This window comes from Pipra filicauda, unplaced genomic scaffold, assembly GCF_003945595.2.
Source record: "Pipra filicauda isolate LSUMZ 115617 unplaced genomic scaffold, ASM394559v2 scaffold15_size4787011_pilon, whole genome shotgun sequence".
NCBI classification, from domain to species: Eukaryota; Metazoa; Chordata; class Aves; order Passeriformes; family Pipridae; genus Pipra; species Pipra filicauda.
Genome location: NW_024104096.1, coordinates 1,104,491 through 1,123,019, shown reverse-complemented (window position 1 = coordinate 1,123,019; position 18,529 = coordinate 1,104,491). Strand labels below are relative to the sequence as shown.

General features: G+C 36.5%; 1 protein-coding gene across 1 annotated transcript in view; it reads left to right on the top strand.

Annotated features, from left to right (window-relative positions):
• The window catches only part of LOC120322842 (adhesion G-protein coupled receptor V1-like), a 91,821-nt gene that overhangs the window by 52,949 nt on the left and 20,343 nt on the right, over positions 1 to 18,529 (top strand). The window contains exon 4 of the mRNA XM_039379172.1: positions 708 to 829. Within this exon, the coding sequence (XP_039235106.1) occupies positions 708 to 829 (122 nt within the window). The remainder of the gene's footprint in view (positions 1 to 707; positions 830 to 18,529) is intronic.

Sequence of the window (18,529 nt, the reverse complement as noted above, 5' to 3'; positions counted from 1 at the left end):
TGTAAATACAGTAGAGAATATAAAATGCAGCTGTATGTGTGGGTGCTGCTTAAAGAGAGATTCTGCATGTATTTTTGAAGGTGAATGAAGTTAACTACTTCAAAGTCTGTCTTGGGGAGTTCCTTGACTGAGTGGAGGTTGTCACTTTAAGTTTTATGGGGTCAGCTGCCTTCTTATATTTGACTTGAAGGGGAAAGTAACAACAAATTAAAGAATAAGCTATTCTTATAATTGCAATATAATTCTATATGTGGCCAGAGTTGGGGCAGTTTATGTATCCATAATAATTTTCTTCTATTCCCTTTCCTCTCAATTCTTAGAAATACATTTCCTCTCAAAATTTTCAGAGCTTGCCAAGAGCTCTTCCATGCTTCTTCCAAGTTCTGCATATTTTCCAACTCCAAGTGTGTTCTTCCCACCTGCAAAGCACCCATGCCTGGTTTGCTGAGCTGGGCTGTGACCCCATGCCCCTCACATCTCTGAGTCCACTTGTCGTGCCCTTCTGCTGGTCTCTTGATGGTGAGATGGAGTCCCAAAAGCCCTGGGACCCCCACCCAACTAGGGCAGGAGAGGGGCTGCCCATCACTGGAGAACAAGCTCCAAGGTTTGCCAGAGACAGCAAAAAAACTGGGTCCTGTGTCAGTAATGCTTTAAAAAGTGTTTTTCTCAGGGCACACCAGCTGAAATGCTGTGTTTGTGGTTTACAGAGATCCCCTTGGTCTTGTACCTCTTTGCCCTGATTTCCATCACCTGGCTGTGGGGAGGACTGCACATGGCTTACCAGCAGCTCTGGATGCTGGTCTTCTTCATCATCTTCAACAGCCTGCAGGTAAGAGCCTGTTGCCTCAATCTTCCTGCAGACCTGGAGGACTTCTCCTCTATTCATGTTTGTCATTTTGACTTCACCAGCTGAATGACATCCAGTAATACACTGTGACACAGTGAAAGTGTTAATTATGTATTCTCTTTATTTCCCAAATTGACATAAGGAATGCATATTAAAGCAAGGGATGCATTGTTTTGAAACAATAGCAATGTAATTGCAATAAATTGAATTTCATAGCTGCTACACTGGGAAAGAAAATTGCTTGCTTCTGTATGTAAAGTCTTACTGAGATAATTATGGCAGTAAAACTAAAATATCTGCAGCCTTTACAAAAGCACATAGTATTTTCTGTGTCTGTTAACTCTAATTTAAAAAAATAGCAAATATTTTAGATTATATAGACCTAATACTGAATTTTTTTCCATTGTGAGATGTGAGCCTTGAGGCTTGGTTTTTCTCAATACAGCATACGTATTGGTAAAGCAAAGATCTTTTACTGAAAAAGGAAACAAATATAAATTAGAAGTTGAACAGTAGTTATAAAAAATGTAAATAGCCTGTTGCAAAATTTTGCACATATAAATGCTTCCACTGGGCTCACTACTACCTTGCATACTGCACATTGCAGAATCGTTTATGGAATAGAGGTTAGTATATCACAGATGAGAAATGCCTCTGATGTCTGAAAACAGTGAAATTAGGAGGAACTTCAAAAATATATATCAAAACTTTTGGAGGGCATATTCTTCTGCCCTCCAATATGCCCCTCTTATATTTTTGTAACAGAAATGTCTGTTTATTATTTTCCAATACTAAAAATCTTTATAAACCATCAAATAAAATTATTTTAAAAAGAGTATTTTCACAAAATAGGTTAATTTTATTTTTTAATTCAAAAGGTGGGAGTTTCCTTAAGAAATATTGAAATATTTTCAAAATGTACATCTCAAACATAAATTCTTTTTTTATAAATTGAGGAATAAAATATACCTTATTCTCCTTGTAGCACATTTGATTATTCTGTATATAGTGTCATTTAACTGTTCTGTATACATTGACATATATTGGCTCTGCTTCACTGATAGATATGGTCTTTTTTGTATTAGGATGAATTAATTATCAATTAATTTGGCTTCTGCCTTAATGATGGTTCCTGATATCTGAATGATAGTTCCTAATATCTGGGAAATAACTGTAGGTTACAATGGACTTGCAGAAGGTAATATAGCATCTCTGTTCAAATTACATCAGTATTGATCTTCCACATCAAAAGGAGAAACCTGTTATTTTTGTTATTCATAATCCTAGAGAATTTGTAAAACCTCAAGTATAAAACACACGGTCCCTTATTGAAAGGAGATGTTAAAATTGCAAATGCATGATCTCTTCCTGCTTATTATTTTAAACTAAAACATGCAGGTCTGGAGCTCCAACTGAAACAGTAGTAAACAAAAACTTTATTTCCAGCTATGAGAAGCTTGATAACTTATAGTCCATGTTTTAAAAACATGTTTATCCTTTAATGGGAGTTTTATGATATAAAATATAATAGGACAGTATCCACTACCTTTTATAACTATTTACATGATATTTCTTAAAGTATAAAATTACCATACATTTAAAAAAAAAAATAGCTTTTTAGTGTTGAGTAACCTGAAAGAAGTTGAAAAAAAATAGAGTAGCTCTTGCACAGTACTAGAGTTTTTAAATTTGTTTGTCTTAGTAGATGATTGCCTTCAGTGCTTTGTAAATCTCTATAAAACAAGTTAAAAAACATTTCCTGGAACACCCCCCCCCCGCATTTTAAATAACCATCCCATGTACATTATTCTCCTCTTTTAAAGTTAGAATTTATCTAATCAGGAAATGAAAAAACTGATGTTTGGTTCAGGTGACCAGACATGTAGCATGAAAGAAAAAATAGGGAAGAAACAAGATGAAGTCTGTAAATTTCCTTAATCTATGCTTTTCATAAATAACCAGATAAACTAATGAACTTATTTAGAAAAAATATCTATGCAAAGTGCTTGTGTAGAAGAAAATTGTGTATTACAAATACTGAAAAAACGAGTGGTTTGCTGTAGGCAGCTGCAGCTTCATAAAGCTTTTTCAGACCGTGTTCCCACTGAGGAGGGGTTGGTCTCAGGGGACACACACTCCCTGCTGAGGATCATTCTGACCTGCAGGCTCTGCAGAGCCAGGTTTATCCAGCTTGTGGACAGTCATGTCCAGTGTCCTTTGAAGATTTAGTCTCAGGCCGTCTGTTTGTGATTGGGAAAGGAAATGGGGACTTAAGAGTGGATAACACATTTTCATAACAGTGTCAATAGAAACATCTCATTCTATGTCTTTATCAGCTCTCAGAATTCATAGTGATTGTTAAAATTAGGTGGTTTTTTTCTGCAATGAAAAGTGGTTTTACCATTCATTGGTGGGCATTTCTGTCATACAACATGCCCTGTTTCAGCTGAAAAGCAATTCAGTGTTCATTAAGAGCTTTTTCACAACAGAAGAGAGAACATGAAATAATTTACAAGAAGCAGAGAGCTGCTTCCCTGCTGCTCAGGAGCTATGGACTGTGTAACAAAGCAGAACGTGACCCATTAAAATGTGTTGCATCTCAAAGTGGGCTCAGTGCAGGAGACTGAAAGGACACTGAATGTTATCCATTGTATTTGTTTAGCCTTATGACATGCATTTCCTAGGAAATGCACTTGCTAGAAAAATCATCCACTAAGGACAAATAGTTTCCAAGCACTTCCTGTGGGAAATGGTTCCCATCAGAGACAAGTTTATAGTATAAGCTATTCTAGTGGATGCAGGGGAAAGCAACCCTTTCCCTGTAATTTCAGGAATAAATATTCAAAGAGTTGTATGGAGGAGCAATAATTGATTTACAAAATAAAAAGTACGTTGAGACAAACATGAAAGGAAAATAATAAGAAGCGTGTTTGGGATATCTGATGTTGTGAGTTCCTTGGCAGTATGTTCCCAATTATCCTATCCTATCTGCGCTGTAGAAACATACTCCATGCTCTCATGCAAAAAGCCTTGGTTCCTTATCTTTTCACTTGCAAAACAGAAAGAAACCTTCTTTCTTAACATAGGATTGTCATCATGGATTTATTCACAAAATATTTATTTGCTGGCGTCAGGAGTGAAAGCGGAAGCTTCTGTCTTAAGTACTTCTCTCTGAAGGCTGGGATTTCACAAGCTGGTTTGCATGTGCCAGAGCTGTCCCAGTGACTGACATGTTTTTCATGACATTAGGGGAGTGTTTCTGGTTTGTGCAGCTGACGTTGTCAGCAGCATGTTTGTGTTCAGTGGATCCAAAGTTCAGGGCAGTGGGTGGATCTCTTCCCATTGTTTGCAGAGGGGTAGAGATGAGGCTTCAGACGCATTCTCAGGCTATTCTCTCCAGCTGACTTAATACAATCTTGATTTTTCTTTGCCTGTGTTTCCACTGTGCTGCACACCTCTGTCCTTTATCTTTATAATTTAGAGTGTATTTACACTGCAAACAGCAAGGTACTAAATATCCCATAACTACCCCTGTCACGGTTTCCTGTACCTTGTGCTAAGCCCCACCACACTCTTCTCTGAGCAATAAATTAATTAATTTTTTTAATAAGTAATTTTGAATAAAAACTCTATTCCTATGAAATACTGAAATATTATCCATCAATAGTATTAAAATTCCAAGCAATTTATATCAGGAGAAAAGTAAATTGTAACTGGGAGATATCCCATTATTAACTACAGTATTTAAAAAATCCAGTGTATTATTTTGGATGATGCAGATAAGGGTTAAATGACTTTGTGTGTTCTGTGTTTGAGCACACCAGGATGACTCATGCCCACGTAGTAAGCATCAGTGCTACATGTGAAATACTTCTTCCCAAGAAACACAGGAAAAGTCTAGAAGTAAGAGTTGATTCGTGGTTTTCCAAACTGGGCGAATGGGCTGACTTGCCTAATACAAAATTTTGAAAAGTCAACTTATTTGTAGTGGATTACAGTAAGAGGTGTTTCAGAATATATATATTATTCTGAAATAATATAACATATAAGGAATATCTGAAAAGCCTTTGGTAGCTTTAACAAGAAATATGGGCATACAGAAAACAAGTGAACAGGTGCACATCCAAACCTGACATTGAGTGGAGAAAATGTGATTCACAAAACTTCTTTAATTGAAATAGCAGAGTGAAACCAGAATGAGAGCAAAGGCTAGCTTTAGAAAAGGAGGTAAAACAGTGAAGAAAGCTAGTAGATTTGTTGTCAATACCTACAATATAGGAAATATAGGAATCGAATACCCTATTTAAGGAACAGCAGAAAATAAATATGATAAGAGAAATCAATACAGCACAGTTTTAGAAGCAAAAAAAAAGAAAAGTTAAAAAATACCACATATTGTGATAGTAAGAAGACAGTAGAGAGTAAGTTATTGCATTATGTTGTACAGGGAAGAATATAAGCAAGAGTATGCAGTTTATAAAGCTTATGCCAGCACCAGTTTCAAATGAAATATGTATTTCTTCCTAGAACATACTGTTTAACTCTGAAATGTAGTCAGGGGTCACAGAGCAGGCCACTGCTATAAATAGGCTCACTTCCTGTTTCTTACAGCATCTTCCTAAAGCGTCTGCTCTGATGAATCAGAGGTGGACTAGAAGATCCCATGCAATGGTTCTGATAATCAAAGCTACACAAAAGTAAACAAAATCCAGTACTAGGCAGAGATGAGATGGGAGTAAATGTGGTGGGTTGTAAAAGGCTGCCTACAGATTTTGCAAAAAGTGATGTTATACTGCAGATAAGCCTGACAAAATGCAATGAAGGCATCATAGTAATGCCAAGATAAGCTGAGCTACAAGCAGAATATCAACAAAAGCACATATGTGTGTTCAAGTAGCTATAGTCCAAGCAATACAAAATCTTCTTCTGTCATCTATGGGCATAAACAAAACACAGTTAAACACAGCTCAAAGAATTCATACACTGCCCCAGAAGCAAAATAAAATACACATCCAAAGCAAGCACTGCATTTTGACATCTGTGCAGTAAAGTAGATTTTATGCTGTTTCTGGAGGTTTGAATTCTTACCTGGAAGAAAAGACAACAGTATATTAAGTACTGTTTATTTATTTAATAATTAAACAAAAAAGCAGTAGGAAAAGAAGTTATTTTTGTTAAAGTAAAAAACTTTGAAACTTTGTTCAGGTTGTAAATTTTTTTTTAAGTAAAAATAACTAAAATAAAGCTTATAACTTTTTGATATGTCACACCTTTTGACATCATCAGGTAAAATTCTGGGATGTAATCCTGATTGGACAGTACATTGGTATGCATTATACATACAAACATACAAAACTGTCCAAGAGACTTGATTATTCAGTGAATCACAACAATGCAATTTTCAGTTTTATATCCCTTTCTCTATGTCTATGACTTCCTTCTTAAAGAAGAATGCTCAGTGTTCCTAGTTACCACCTGAAATGTACTCTAACACCCTTTTTCCTGTAATTATTTCTGAAATTATGGTAAAAGATTCCATTTAGCTATTCAAGTCCTTGCATAATGGACCCAAATTCAGTTTATAGCTGGAGACAAAACAAAGAAAAAAGTGTGTGGTGTCAGGTAAACATAGGAAGCATTGTTAGGATAGAACTAAATATCTCTTAAATATACAGGAAAAATTTATGTCAGAAGAGAGTAGCTTGTATGTAAAGCTGTGTTTTTAGTGATGAAAGTATGCAGAATAATGCATAGTAAAACTTCAAATAGTATACAGTGAAAGAGTGTACTGATGTGGGCTTTGTTTTACTGGATTTTCAACCAATCATCACTCAAAAACATTTAGACTTCTCAGTCACTGACGTAAAATAGAAAAATGTGACTAGAATGTATTTTTTAAAAAAAACAAATATGGTAATTAAATAACATTTTAAGTCTTTCAGTGCCTAAAAAGTTCCATCATCCATTCTTGAAGAACTTTACATTAAGAATATATTTGAGAAAAAAATCTCTAAACACCAATTTTTTTAAGTAGAAGATGACAAAGCAGTTTGCAGCCTGGAAGGTGCAAGTAATGGCCAGAATTATGTACTACATAACAAATAGGAAATGCAACTGTGGCATGTACTGCTGCAATCAGTGGAACATGGCCACTGAAAAGGGCTTCTAATTAAGTGTGTTCTTTTCTTCTTTCACATCTGTTGTTAAGGGTTGACTTCTCTTACTGTAGTGAATAGAATAAAACCAAGTTGGTTTACTATCTGTAATAAATCATCTGCCTTTTATTTTGCATTGCTGCCAGTCTCTTTGTGTCACCATAAATAGCTTTTTTTTTTCTTTTTTTCTTTCTTTCTTTTTTTCAATAACCCAGGTGTATTAGGGAGGGGTTCGAATATACTGAAGCCTGAAAACCATGACACCATTAAAAGCTTAACAAAAACCAATATTTATTACCAAGAGATGGCCAACAAAACAAACAAACCCAAAAGGGAGAAAGGAGGAGAGAAATAAGCCCCCAGCACGACCTCCCCAGTTACCCAGCTGTTACCCATAAAGTTATCTTACCGACCTAGCATGCCTATAATTACCCATAGCAGAAGCTGCATCCTTGGAGAGTCAGTAAGTTCACAAACTGGCAGGCAATGTTGTCCTTGGTGTGAAGTTACCTCCCTTCCAAGAAAGCACTATCTACTTTTACACAATTAACTGAGTGACCACAGCCTCCCAGGTGTGGCCAGCACTGCCCAGCCAGAGGCCCTCAGTCCCACCCCCTATTATGTAAGTGCATCTCTTCTGCACATGCATGAGAACTTTGGAAATCCCCTAATGCACACGCAGTATGCTTTGGGGGTCTTTTCTAATTGAGTTGGGGGTCGAGCCTTCCTCCCCTCCTAATCACTTTCTCCTTCAAGCGGCCTTGGAGGACAATTGGCCAATCACAGAACACAAATTAAAACGGTTTATACAGAAGTTCTCCCTCCAAGGACGAATTCACTGTTTTATCAGTGAACTTGGCGGAGAGAATGTAAACTACTGCAGGTGGCTGGGGCCAAACACAGACCAAAAGTATCAGCATAAATTCACCGTGGTACACCAGGTGAAAGAAGTATTTTGGTATAATGATGTAAAATCAGTATCTTTTTTTTCCTTTAAATCCAGACTACTAATTTGTGTACCATTATTTCAAGACCATTAATTGGTGGGGCTGAAAGGGATTGATCCGAAAGTGCTGAAAGATCTCGCCATGTGGTTGTTAGCCTATTTTTGAAAAGTATGGTGACTGAAGAGAAGCATGATGGCAAGTAAAAGAATAGCATTACTCTCAAATTTTAAGAAGGCAGAGCATAACTTCAGGAAATTTGGGGCTGACAGTGCTAGGGAAAATGGAATTAATCTTGGAAATAAGGTAAAGCACATTCAGGCTGTACCAGGAGGAATTTAACCAACAGACTGAGTTATCATGTGTGTCAACTCATAGCTAGTGAAGCCACACATTGAATACTCCATCCAGTTTTGGAGTCTCCATTTCATGAGACATGTGAAGAAACTGGTGAGGGTCCAGGGGAAGGTCCACAGTGGTCAGAGGCCTGGATGGAGCACATGTCCTTTTAACAATGCCTGAAGGAACAGGCTTTAGCCTTTAGAAGATTTATTTAGTCAGGTGAGGAGGACAGCAATGGAAAGTATAATATCAGCATACAAATATTTGGAAGGTAGTTAAAAAGTTACATTGTCATACACTTCTGCTTTCTTGATAGCACCAGGTAACAACAGCAAGGGCACATGGCTGCAAGATGTTGCATGGAAGGTTCAAACTGGATATCAGGAAAAATATTTCACTAGGAGGAGGTATGGAACTAGACCTGTTTCCTAGAGATGTTTGGAATCTTCACTTTTGCAGGGTTTTAAAGTTCAGGTAGGCAAGGTGATACAGACCCAATCAGTGGACTGACACTCTCAGTTGACTGAATGGCCTCCCAAGGGCCCATCTAGTCAATTTTCCTCTGGTTCTATTATTTGATATGTGGAAAGTTTATCCTCAACCCATTCATTGTGATAGACAAACACCCCCATGGTACCCAAGGTCATCAGTTTTTAAGGAAGCACTGAATATTATGGAGCTAATGATAAACCTCCAAAACTCAGAAACTGTATAGATGAGAAAGTTTAGATAAGACATTAGCCATCTTTGGAGCAGCGCATTTGGTTTCTCATGTTTCAGCACTGCAGGGTGGTCTCTGTGCATATATGTCTTCCTGCTAAACATCATTATGTTACAGAAGCTGATCTGAATGTTTCTGAGAAATAAATGCGTGTGAAGTTTTAATAGCCTCTAGGAAAAGAACCATTCCCTTTTCTTCCACCCACACATTTCCTGCACAAGAACCCTCTGTGTTGTACAAACCTGATGTTTCAGCAGTATGAGGAGGATGTTTTCTCCTTTTCTTCCTAATAAATACAGATGAAGCCTTGTTCAGGGAATTGTAAAGTTTATGTTAAAAAAAAATATTTTCCTTATTTTATGTATTGCTTCAGTGGACTCCAGGCAACTACTGCAGAAAAAGTAAATAGCTTTACTGATTTTATGTCTCATAGTTTCATTATTACTCAACATATTAATGACATGCAAGTTTAGCAGAAACCATGATAAGCTAAAATTTCATTCTGAAGTGACACTGAAATAACTGGAATTCAGTAAAGATTGCCTTAATTGACCTTTTTTTCCCTGAAATACTGTATGCAACATAAAGACCTCTTTGTCTTTAATTTTATCCTTGACATAGAATACATTTTAAACAGGTGTTACTTTTGGAACTTGTTTAGATTTTTATAATGTTTCCCATCTGATGAGTGTGGAATGAATATGAGTTAAAGGAACATCACTGAGCCTTGATTTGTAGATGACTTTTTGAGTTGGTAAGAGAAGAGGGCAGAAAGGGGTATGAAAAATGTGTACAAACTGGGAAAAATAAAGTCCGATCAGTTAAGTCCTTAGAGAATCAATTCTCATGCCCCTTATAGAATAGTGCATAAACAAACCTCCCTCATGTGGGTAAAATGGTTACTGCATACAGCAACCAGTGTGAGTTCAGGAGGAGTTCCAAACTTAAAAAAAGTACAGACCATTTAACAAGTTTTCTCATCTAGACACAGTTGAAATATCTTGAAACCATCAGTGAAATCAGTCTTTGGCAGCTTCTCCTGACAACACTTAAAAAAAGCATTTGTGCTATTAATCTGTATGCACATAAACAATAAATGCTTATTTTCCAGTGAGGACAGAGCAATTCTCTAAGTACAGTTGATAATGATTTTTCTATCCTAGGAATTAAGGAATTAGAAATTGTCCAAACCAGGACAGAGTTAGCCTAAAAGAAACTCTTCAATGGATTCTTTTTAGAATGCTTTCTTCCAAACAAGTGTTGTTGTGGGCTCTGTCAGGTCACATCAAGACTAAAGAGGAGGTAGTTGCCAAAAGAAACAGTGACTCTGTAAAACAGTGACATGATATGGAAATAGTTTGCCTTTAACTCAAAAGTGGTTTGGAATAGAATAAGCAAAGAATCTTTGATTAAGGCGAGGAGACTTCTATACATCGGAAAAACCTTTTTGTGCCACAACATTGGTTCAGTTACATATCGTATACTAAATATATTTTGATTTTCACAACTAAAAGCCCATTGGTTAGATATCAGTTTTACAGTTAAAGATCAGATACTTAAAAGTAAAATCTGGCTTGGATATAGTGAAGTTAGCATACTAATCCAAGCCATTATCTGCTAACCTAGGCAAAAGAAAAGCACGAAATCTGTTCAACTCATAGGCAGGTATTTGAATACAGTTTTGCAACAAAATTGGAGGAGCAAAGGGAAAAATATGGTTAAAATAAAATGGGAAAAGTGTAAAAAAATAGTAATATTGCAGCTTGATAATAATCTTCACTTGAATTTTCATTATGAGCATGGCAGAAAAATGCTAATACAGTTTTTCGATTACACAGATTTAGGTATTACTGGTTATTCAGGGGACTGATGTATCCTACACAATGAAATGGATGATTTTTAGTCTGTGGAATGACTTAATAGTAATTATATGATATCCAACAACACTAAGTGCAGAATTATGCACTAAGATACTGATAGTGAAAGAATTTCTACTAGAAGTTGAGAAGTTATATATAAACAAGAAATAGAAACTGGGATGAGTGTATTACTTTATCTCAGGACAAATGCAAATCAGCAGTATAATACAGAGGGAAGCAAATGTGACACTAACATTGTACCCAACAGTAACTTGAATGCCATTATAAAAGGTACTGGTGATGCATTATTTGGGATCCTCTGGACATTTATGAGTCCATTGGTCCAAAAAATTAATTATGTATATGGTAGGAATAGAAAAAACCAGTATTAAATGGTGATCAGGGATTTGGAAATCTTATTTCAGAAGCCTGAAAGCATTTCACATGTTATCTATTATCTACTGTCTGTGTGCACGCTGACCTAGCAGCCGTATAATCACACTAGACTCATCTTGCATGCAAAACAATGTATCTTAATTTTTTTAGAGACCTCAGTCTGTTTTCAGAGTTTACTCTGACTAAGAAGAACTCTTTGAGTTCCAACACCTCAGTTCTGTTCAGGAGGCAATGTGGTGTGAGGGTACAGAGCATCTTTCAAAGTTACATTCAGTTTTCCTGCAACTACTAGCTTGGGCAGAGCCCTTCCCAAATCTTAGTTCACAAAGCCTAGCCATGATGATGATGATGATGACTAGCACAGTGCTCTGACACCTGAGATTTGTAAGGGCAAACAGTTAAACATCCAACCTGCTCATAAACACTGAGTGTGGCTGTGATCTCATACATTCTTTGAGATTTTCAGTATTTCCTTCTGTTAACAAAAGGTCCATGAATTTAAGGAACGTGTTAACTGTACTGTTGTAAATTAATTTCAAAGTCAGTTTGTTTGAAAGTATGTAAATGTAATGTGGCAAGTGTTTTCTTTTTGTGTTGAATTTTGGTGATGGATTTTTTCCTCCAAAGAAATGTGTCAACAGTTAAATGTGAGATCTGAGTATAACTGCTTAGTAGTAACTTTCTCAGGAGCTTTCTAATGGATGTGAGGACTGCAAATCATTTGGGTCTGGAAGGAGTTGAGCAACTGTGAAGCTGGAGCTAACCACAGTTGGATGAAAATCACTAAATTATGTTTTCTTTATTTTGAGCAAAATGTCAAGTATTGCTTTTTTGCCTTTGCCTTTACAAAGGTCAATTGGATTTAGAAAAAGCACCAAATCTACTTGTAGTGTCAGCTGATTGTTTGTTTAAATCTCCATATATGTTGTTTTGCTGTTACAACAGAGTCGTGAAGAGTTTTAGTGACAAAGATCCTCAACTGCAAAACTGGGAACCACACTGACATTTTTTCTTTTTTCTTTCTATATCCTCTCAAAGGAGATTGAGTAGAAGCCTTTTTTGAGGGGGCTGTCATCTAATTTCCTGTACATGGGTGTGTGCAAGTGTGAGTAAGTAAAGCACATAATCTACTGGAGAATGTGATTATGCTTTGAAAAATGTGAAACAGTGAAGCAGGGTGAAAATTGTGACACATTCTTAAATAGGCTCAGATATTCTGCATAGCTAGTGGCATATTTTGAAATTTCCATATTTCTTATGCGCCCATCACCCTCTGGGATTAATCTTTTGAGTTCCAGAAAAGAGAAAATGGGCATTTTAATATACATAGTGATTCCTTTTCTCAGTGGAGCAGAGCTCTTGCACGACCTTTTTCTTATTCCTGGCTTCTGAAAGATAACAAGATAAGAGTGATTCTCACCATGAAGACTGCTACTTTCCTGTAAAGCTTTGTTATTTTCACACTACCTTTTTTGTAACCCCCTATTATTAGCCAGGTGGGCCAACTTATGTGACAGAAATTTTTTACTTCATAAAAGATGTATGTACTTACAGATCTACTTTCAATTCTGTAGCTTCATTTTCTTCAGTGAAGAGAAAAAGGTTGGTCATACTCCCCACCTGTAGACATCTAATTTAATGCACTGATTTCCAAAGGCTTTTTATATGATCTGTAAAGAGGGAAATGTGATTCCAGAGGATGCTTCATCAGGCATGTGAGGTTCCTGCTTTCACTTAGTATAGCATTTCAGTATTTAGACTCAGAGATTTCATCCCAAAGACAACTCTCTCCTTAAGCACCTGCTTTTGTCCACTTCTGCATGGGTTTTAAAAAAATAAAATCTAGACGTTGCCTACGTAGAGAAAGTCTGCAGTCACCCATCCCAGTGTTTGTTTGCCTATATCAGAATAATTTTTCATTTTTCCCTAAGAAATAGGTAATCTAGAAGGAGAAACAAATAATTTGTATCTACATTTCCACAGGGCCTTTGCTTTGCAGATAAATACAGCGTAGATGTCCTTCGTGAAGGCTACAGTAGTATAGGAGGAAGTGAGGCCATGGAGCCATGATGAGATTTTTGGATCACTTGAAGGTTTTTTAAAAGAACCAGTGTAGAAATACTCTAAAAAGTCATTTATCCACGATCTAGATGTGTGTGCTGAATTTTGTCTGTAGTTATTATCCCAATCCCTTGAAAAACAATATAATTGTTCTACTTTCTTTTGAAAACCAACTGAGAAAGTATCCTTAGGGCAGCTGTTACAAAATTTTAGAAATATTTAAATTAATGAAAATTTTGATAGTTTTTCATCTCAGAAAATATTTGTAGAAAACCACATCTTACTTGGTGTATTTGGACAAACTTGCTGAAATTTGAAAGTATGGATACAAAAACTTGAGAAATTCAGTATTATCACTACCATAATATAAATTTTAAGTTCATATGTTGTAAAGAAACTTCAAAGAATGCGCAGTGAGTCATTTTCTGCTTATGCAAATCATTACGATAGGATATAATGATATAATATATACAAAACTGAGTTTAAATTATTTTTATTTAGTATCTTTGTTTTGGAGTTTACCTAGCCTGTGGGTAGCCATGTCTGTTCTGCAGCAGCATAAATTACCATCCTGTCAATCTTCAGATATGAGAATTATCATCTTATTATAGATGGCTGGAATAAAAACATGGGAAGATAAATTACTTTTATGGGGCCAGCATATTTGCTAATATAGGAAGCAAGCTTAATGGCTCCTACATTCCAGGTTTGTGCTTATTTCAATAAAACCACATTGCTACCAATCTCTCAGTCTGTATTGCCACAAGTGTGTTTTTTTGAAGGGATTGTATTTTCTAAATACAATCCCAATCTAAAGCCAAATTTAGTGCTACTAAAGCATTAAATCCTTGCAACAGTAGAAAGTAGAAGGAGCTTTGGGATAAATGATTATCAGGACAATCTAAATAAAGACCCTCCTTTTCCTGGAAACATCTCTTTTTGGATTGCTTCAGATTTCCACCCTAATTTCCATTGACAAATAGCATTAGCACACACTGTTTAGCCACTTTGTTAACACGGTTTGGCTTAGTGTGTAAAAATGATTTGTAACAGCTGAAATACCTAGCATGGACCAGAAGAAAATAAGGCAATACTTAACAACAAGTTACTTAACACCAAATGGTGTCAACTGTATCTGGAAATTTCTTCTTGCACTGTACAAATACAAAAACCTGCACAAATAAAAGATAAATAAATAAAAACAAATAAATTCCACAAGCATATTTATAACCTTCTGACAGTAATGTGATTTCTGTGTGTGACTTGCATAGACTGGACCACCTAGTGCATGAAAAGATTATTTTTATTAACTTTATTCATATAAAAGCCCTTATGCTGTATACCACAGCTTTTCAAAACACTGTTTAAGTAGATGTTAAATGGTCCAGTAATTTTTTTAATAAAACCAAGAATCAGTCATCATGTCAATACTCAAAGACTTTGTGTAGAGGATAGAAATGTCATGCAGTTTAGGATTTAGATGTGTTTTGTAGGTTGCTTCATCCTATCCCACTGAGTAATCTCATCACCAGCACTGCTGAGCCAGAGGATCAGAAGTTACTTTCATAGGCCCATACGTATCTTTACTGCTGTCTTCATTCATTTGCTGACCCCAGAAAGGCAACAGGGCAAAAATAATCCTAGGAAAAGAGAAAGGTGTAAGGTTACTGTATCCCCTTCTCCTAAATGGTAAAATTAAACTCATACCATGTTCTATGAGATCCTTTCATTAGAATGCTGGAAAAAAAATCTTGATATCAATGTCCTAACAAGGTCTTTTCATTGAAAGTGAAGCCTTCCATTTATCACATTGCATAAATACTGAAAAGATGTAAGGGTATTTATTTGTTTTCTTTACAAAAAAAATGTCAGTGCATCTATAAAGTGTGAGTGCTGGATTTTGGGGCTGTCATTTGAAATGCATCTGCTACATGATATGGCACAGATAATCTTAAACAGACATGGGCTATAGCCCATCTGCTTTGGAGCCAAGAGTGTCAACAGAGATGCAGAGATAGGGAGAATAAGGGTGAGGGAAAAAGCTCCCAAACTTAGGCTCAGCAAATTTACTGACCTTACTCTGCCACGCCACTGCTGACCTGGGTCCTCCATCTCACGCTCGGGTAATGACTCCACCTACCCTCTTCCTTAGTGGCCTTTGGATTGGTCATGTTTTGGTTTGTGCTGTATTTTGGTTTGTATTAAAACTCTTCACTTTCATAGGTATGATTAAAATTTGCTAAATAACAGGCACTTTGGTAAGTGCTTTTTTGCACAAAATCTGTTAATGTTCAACAGGTTGAACTGTAGTTATCACAACAACCACTCCACAAAGACTGAACTCACTGCAAAATATAACAGTCAGGTCTATACCGTATATTAATGATTTATTGATCCATTAGAAACTATGAATAAATAGAACCTTGGAAAAGATTCTGCCAGGCCTCTCAGAATTAGTAGTAATTAATGATTACACCTGCTAAGAGTCCATTTGCCAAGTATAAAAATGCCTTTCATGGGTGACATTCTTGCATAGGCCAATGTATTATCAACAATTTTATGGTTTTATTTTGGGTTTGGGGTTTTTTGTTTGTTTGTTTGTTTGTTTGTTTGTTTTTTTAAGTAGCAGCTTGCATACTGGATTTTATTATAGTGTTTTCTTTGCATATGGAAGCTGAAGTGCTATATGTGTGATACTCGTACGTGAGATGAAATCATAAGGTCTAATTCCTTTCCTGTTGCTATCAGCAAAGTTTGGAAAGATTGCTACTATCAATATTTTTTTCCATTTTTCTGCTAGATTCCTTTAAAATAAAGAAATCCACTTCAGCCTTCATTCATTCAATTTCTGCAGTGAGGCATAATATAACTAAATTATGACACAAAGTAAATACATTTTTTACCATAATTTATATTGGTGTGATTTTCATTTCGTGTTTATACTTTTAAATGGAGGAAAGAGACCTGTGTCAGCATCTTTGCCACAAATTTGACTTCTAGTAATGTAATTTTGCATCTAATTTTACACTTAGTTTTGCATCTAGTAATTTGTTGCCCATGAACCTTATCCTAATGCAGTGAGTTCAGTTACAACTAACTGAATGCATATGCTTTGAATAGCTCTATATCTAAATTCAGAGGTAGATCTGTGCGGAGCAGTTACCTAATGCCTAGGGTGGAAGTTCATCTGAATGTTAAAACTTGCCTTTCTTGTTGAGTCCGTTGAGAGAACAATTGTACCTGTTCCTGTTTTATCCATGTTAAATTACCTTTGTAGCTACGTAGTTATACAGTTTTATATATATAGTTATAGATAATTATGGGTAAACACAAATTAAAATATAATTCTGTGACCCAGAAAATATTTGTTATGTCTTAGACAGCACAGACATCACCTTAACAAAACCCTTACAGGCTGTTGTAGATTTGAAAGACTCCTAAGGAGAAACGTGAAGTGACTGTGAGCTGTGTGGTGAGAGAAGCTGTGGTTTTACACAGAGAAGGCTTGGAGAAACTGGCTTATATGGCTTCAGGAGTGTCATTATGTTACATTACATTGAAGTTTTCTGATTGAGCCTGCAACAAGAACCACTGTCCTGGTGTTGGTGGTGGAGGCACTGTGTCCAGCATAGGAGCAGAGAAAGCGGAAACCTGCTCAGGTTCTTACCCTTCCCACTGTCTTCACTGGAGTGGGGTGGTGAACATCACCCTATGGATTTCTGCATTCATTAAATTATATTAATTACTGTAATTATTAATTACATGAAATGACACTGCCACACTAGGCAGACTTCCAGTACTTATGTATGTATATAGGTGGGTTTTATATAACGTTATGTTTGATCTGCTTGACATAAAATTGCTTCAAAATCCGCCTGCCTGGCAAAGTTTCCCTGTCTCACTTCAGAGTTTCTTACTAATTCCCTCAGGAAATTGCTTTGACATCTTACAAGGCTTTTCATTACTTACTTATCAGCTCATCTTCTCAGCTAACTTCTGCAAGGAGCCAAAATGCTTCTGTGAACACCTGAGAATTCACAGTCTGGAGGTGGAAGCCTAGTTAGGTCAGCATTCCCCATCTGGTCTGACCTGTAAGTACCTCTAGGCTTGTGGGGCTCACCCCTGCATGCTGGCCCTGCTCTACAGGCAGAGCCAGTGCTGCCTTGGGACTGTGTGGAGGAGCGAGGCTGGAGTTCTTTTTCCCAGCTCTGACTGGTGGAGGGAAAACCGCAGAACTGGTAGCTGCTCCGCTGCCACTAGGAACAGGAAAGTGCAAAGGAAGTCAAAAAGCACCAGAGTAAAACAAAAAAAACCCAATTAAAGTGCTTCTTCCAGCCATACACTTTCCTCTTGACTCCCCATGCAGCTCTGGAGCTGGCAGCTGTCTGTATTTGCTTGCATTGGACTTGCCATGCAGCTTAGGCAGCTCTGTCAAACACTTTGAGTGGTTTTGCCATGGGAAAACATGATCCTACAGAACCAGCAGTTATTGCCATACAAGGGTGCTGGAAAATAAAACAAGTTATCTGCAGCCCTGACACAAAGTGGGAAACCTCAAAAGGACATTTATTCTATGCTAAGTAATTGGAAAATCTATGCTAACATAAGAAAACAACAGCTGAGAAGTTTATTGCTTTGAAAAATGGGTGAAAGTCTATCCTTCAACAGCTCTTATAATTTTTGACTCTGAAGAAATGCTCCACAGGTAGCAGGAATGGGTCACAGAGCAGGTCATATCCAAATCCTTGTGTTTAGTGCTGCAAACATGTCTTAGGTCACTTCTGACATTAATCCATTGGAGAGAATTTCCAAGAAGGAAAGTAACCTTTTGGTTTTCAAGTACAAGGAGAACCACCAGTTTTAATATGCATTGCATGACTTACACTATCTGTTGCTGAAAATGTGTAGAGCTGCATTATTGCAAAGTTCAATAAATACACCAAAGCATGGAAATCAAATGTTCCAGTTGTTTACTTTGGAAATACATATTTGTATCTATATATCCTTTGATGACACATTGGTATGCATTGATATAATATCTAGAGTTTTATTAGCAGAATAAAGAACTAAATACTATATATAGCATAAAATATTTTTTAATTATATATATTGTGTTATACAGGCCATTACTCTCCCAAATGTTGTTCTTGTCTTAGAAATGCAGAGTCTGTCTGAGCCTATTTAGAAAGCCCTGGTAGAAATTT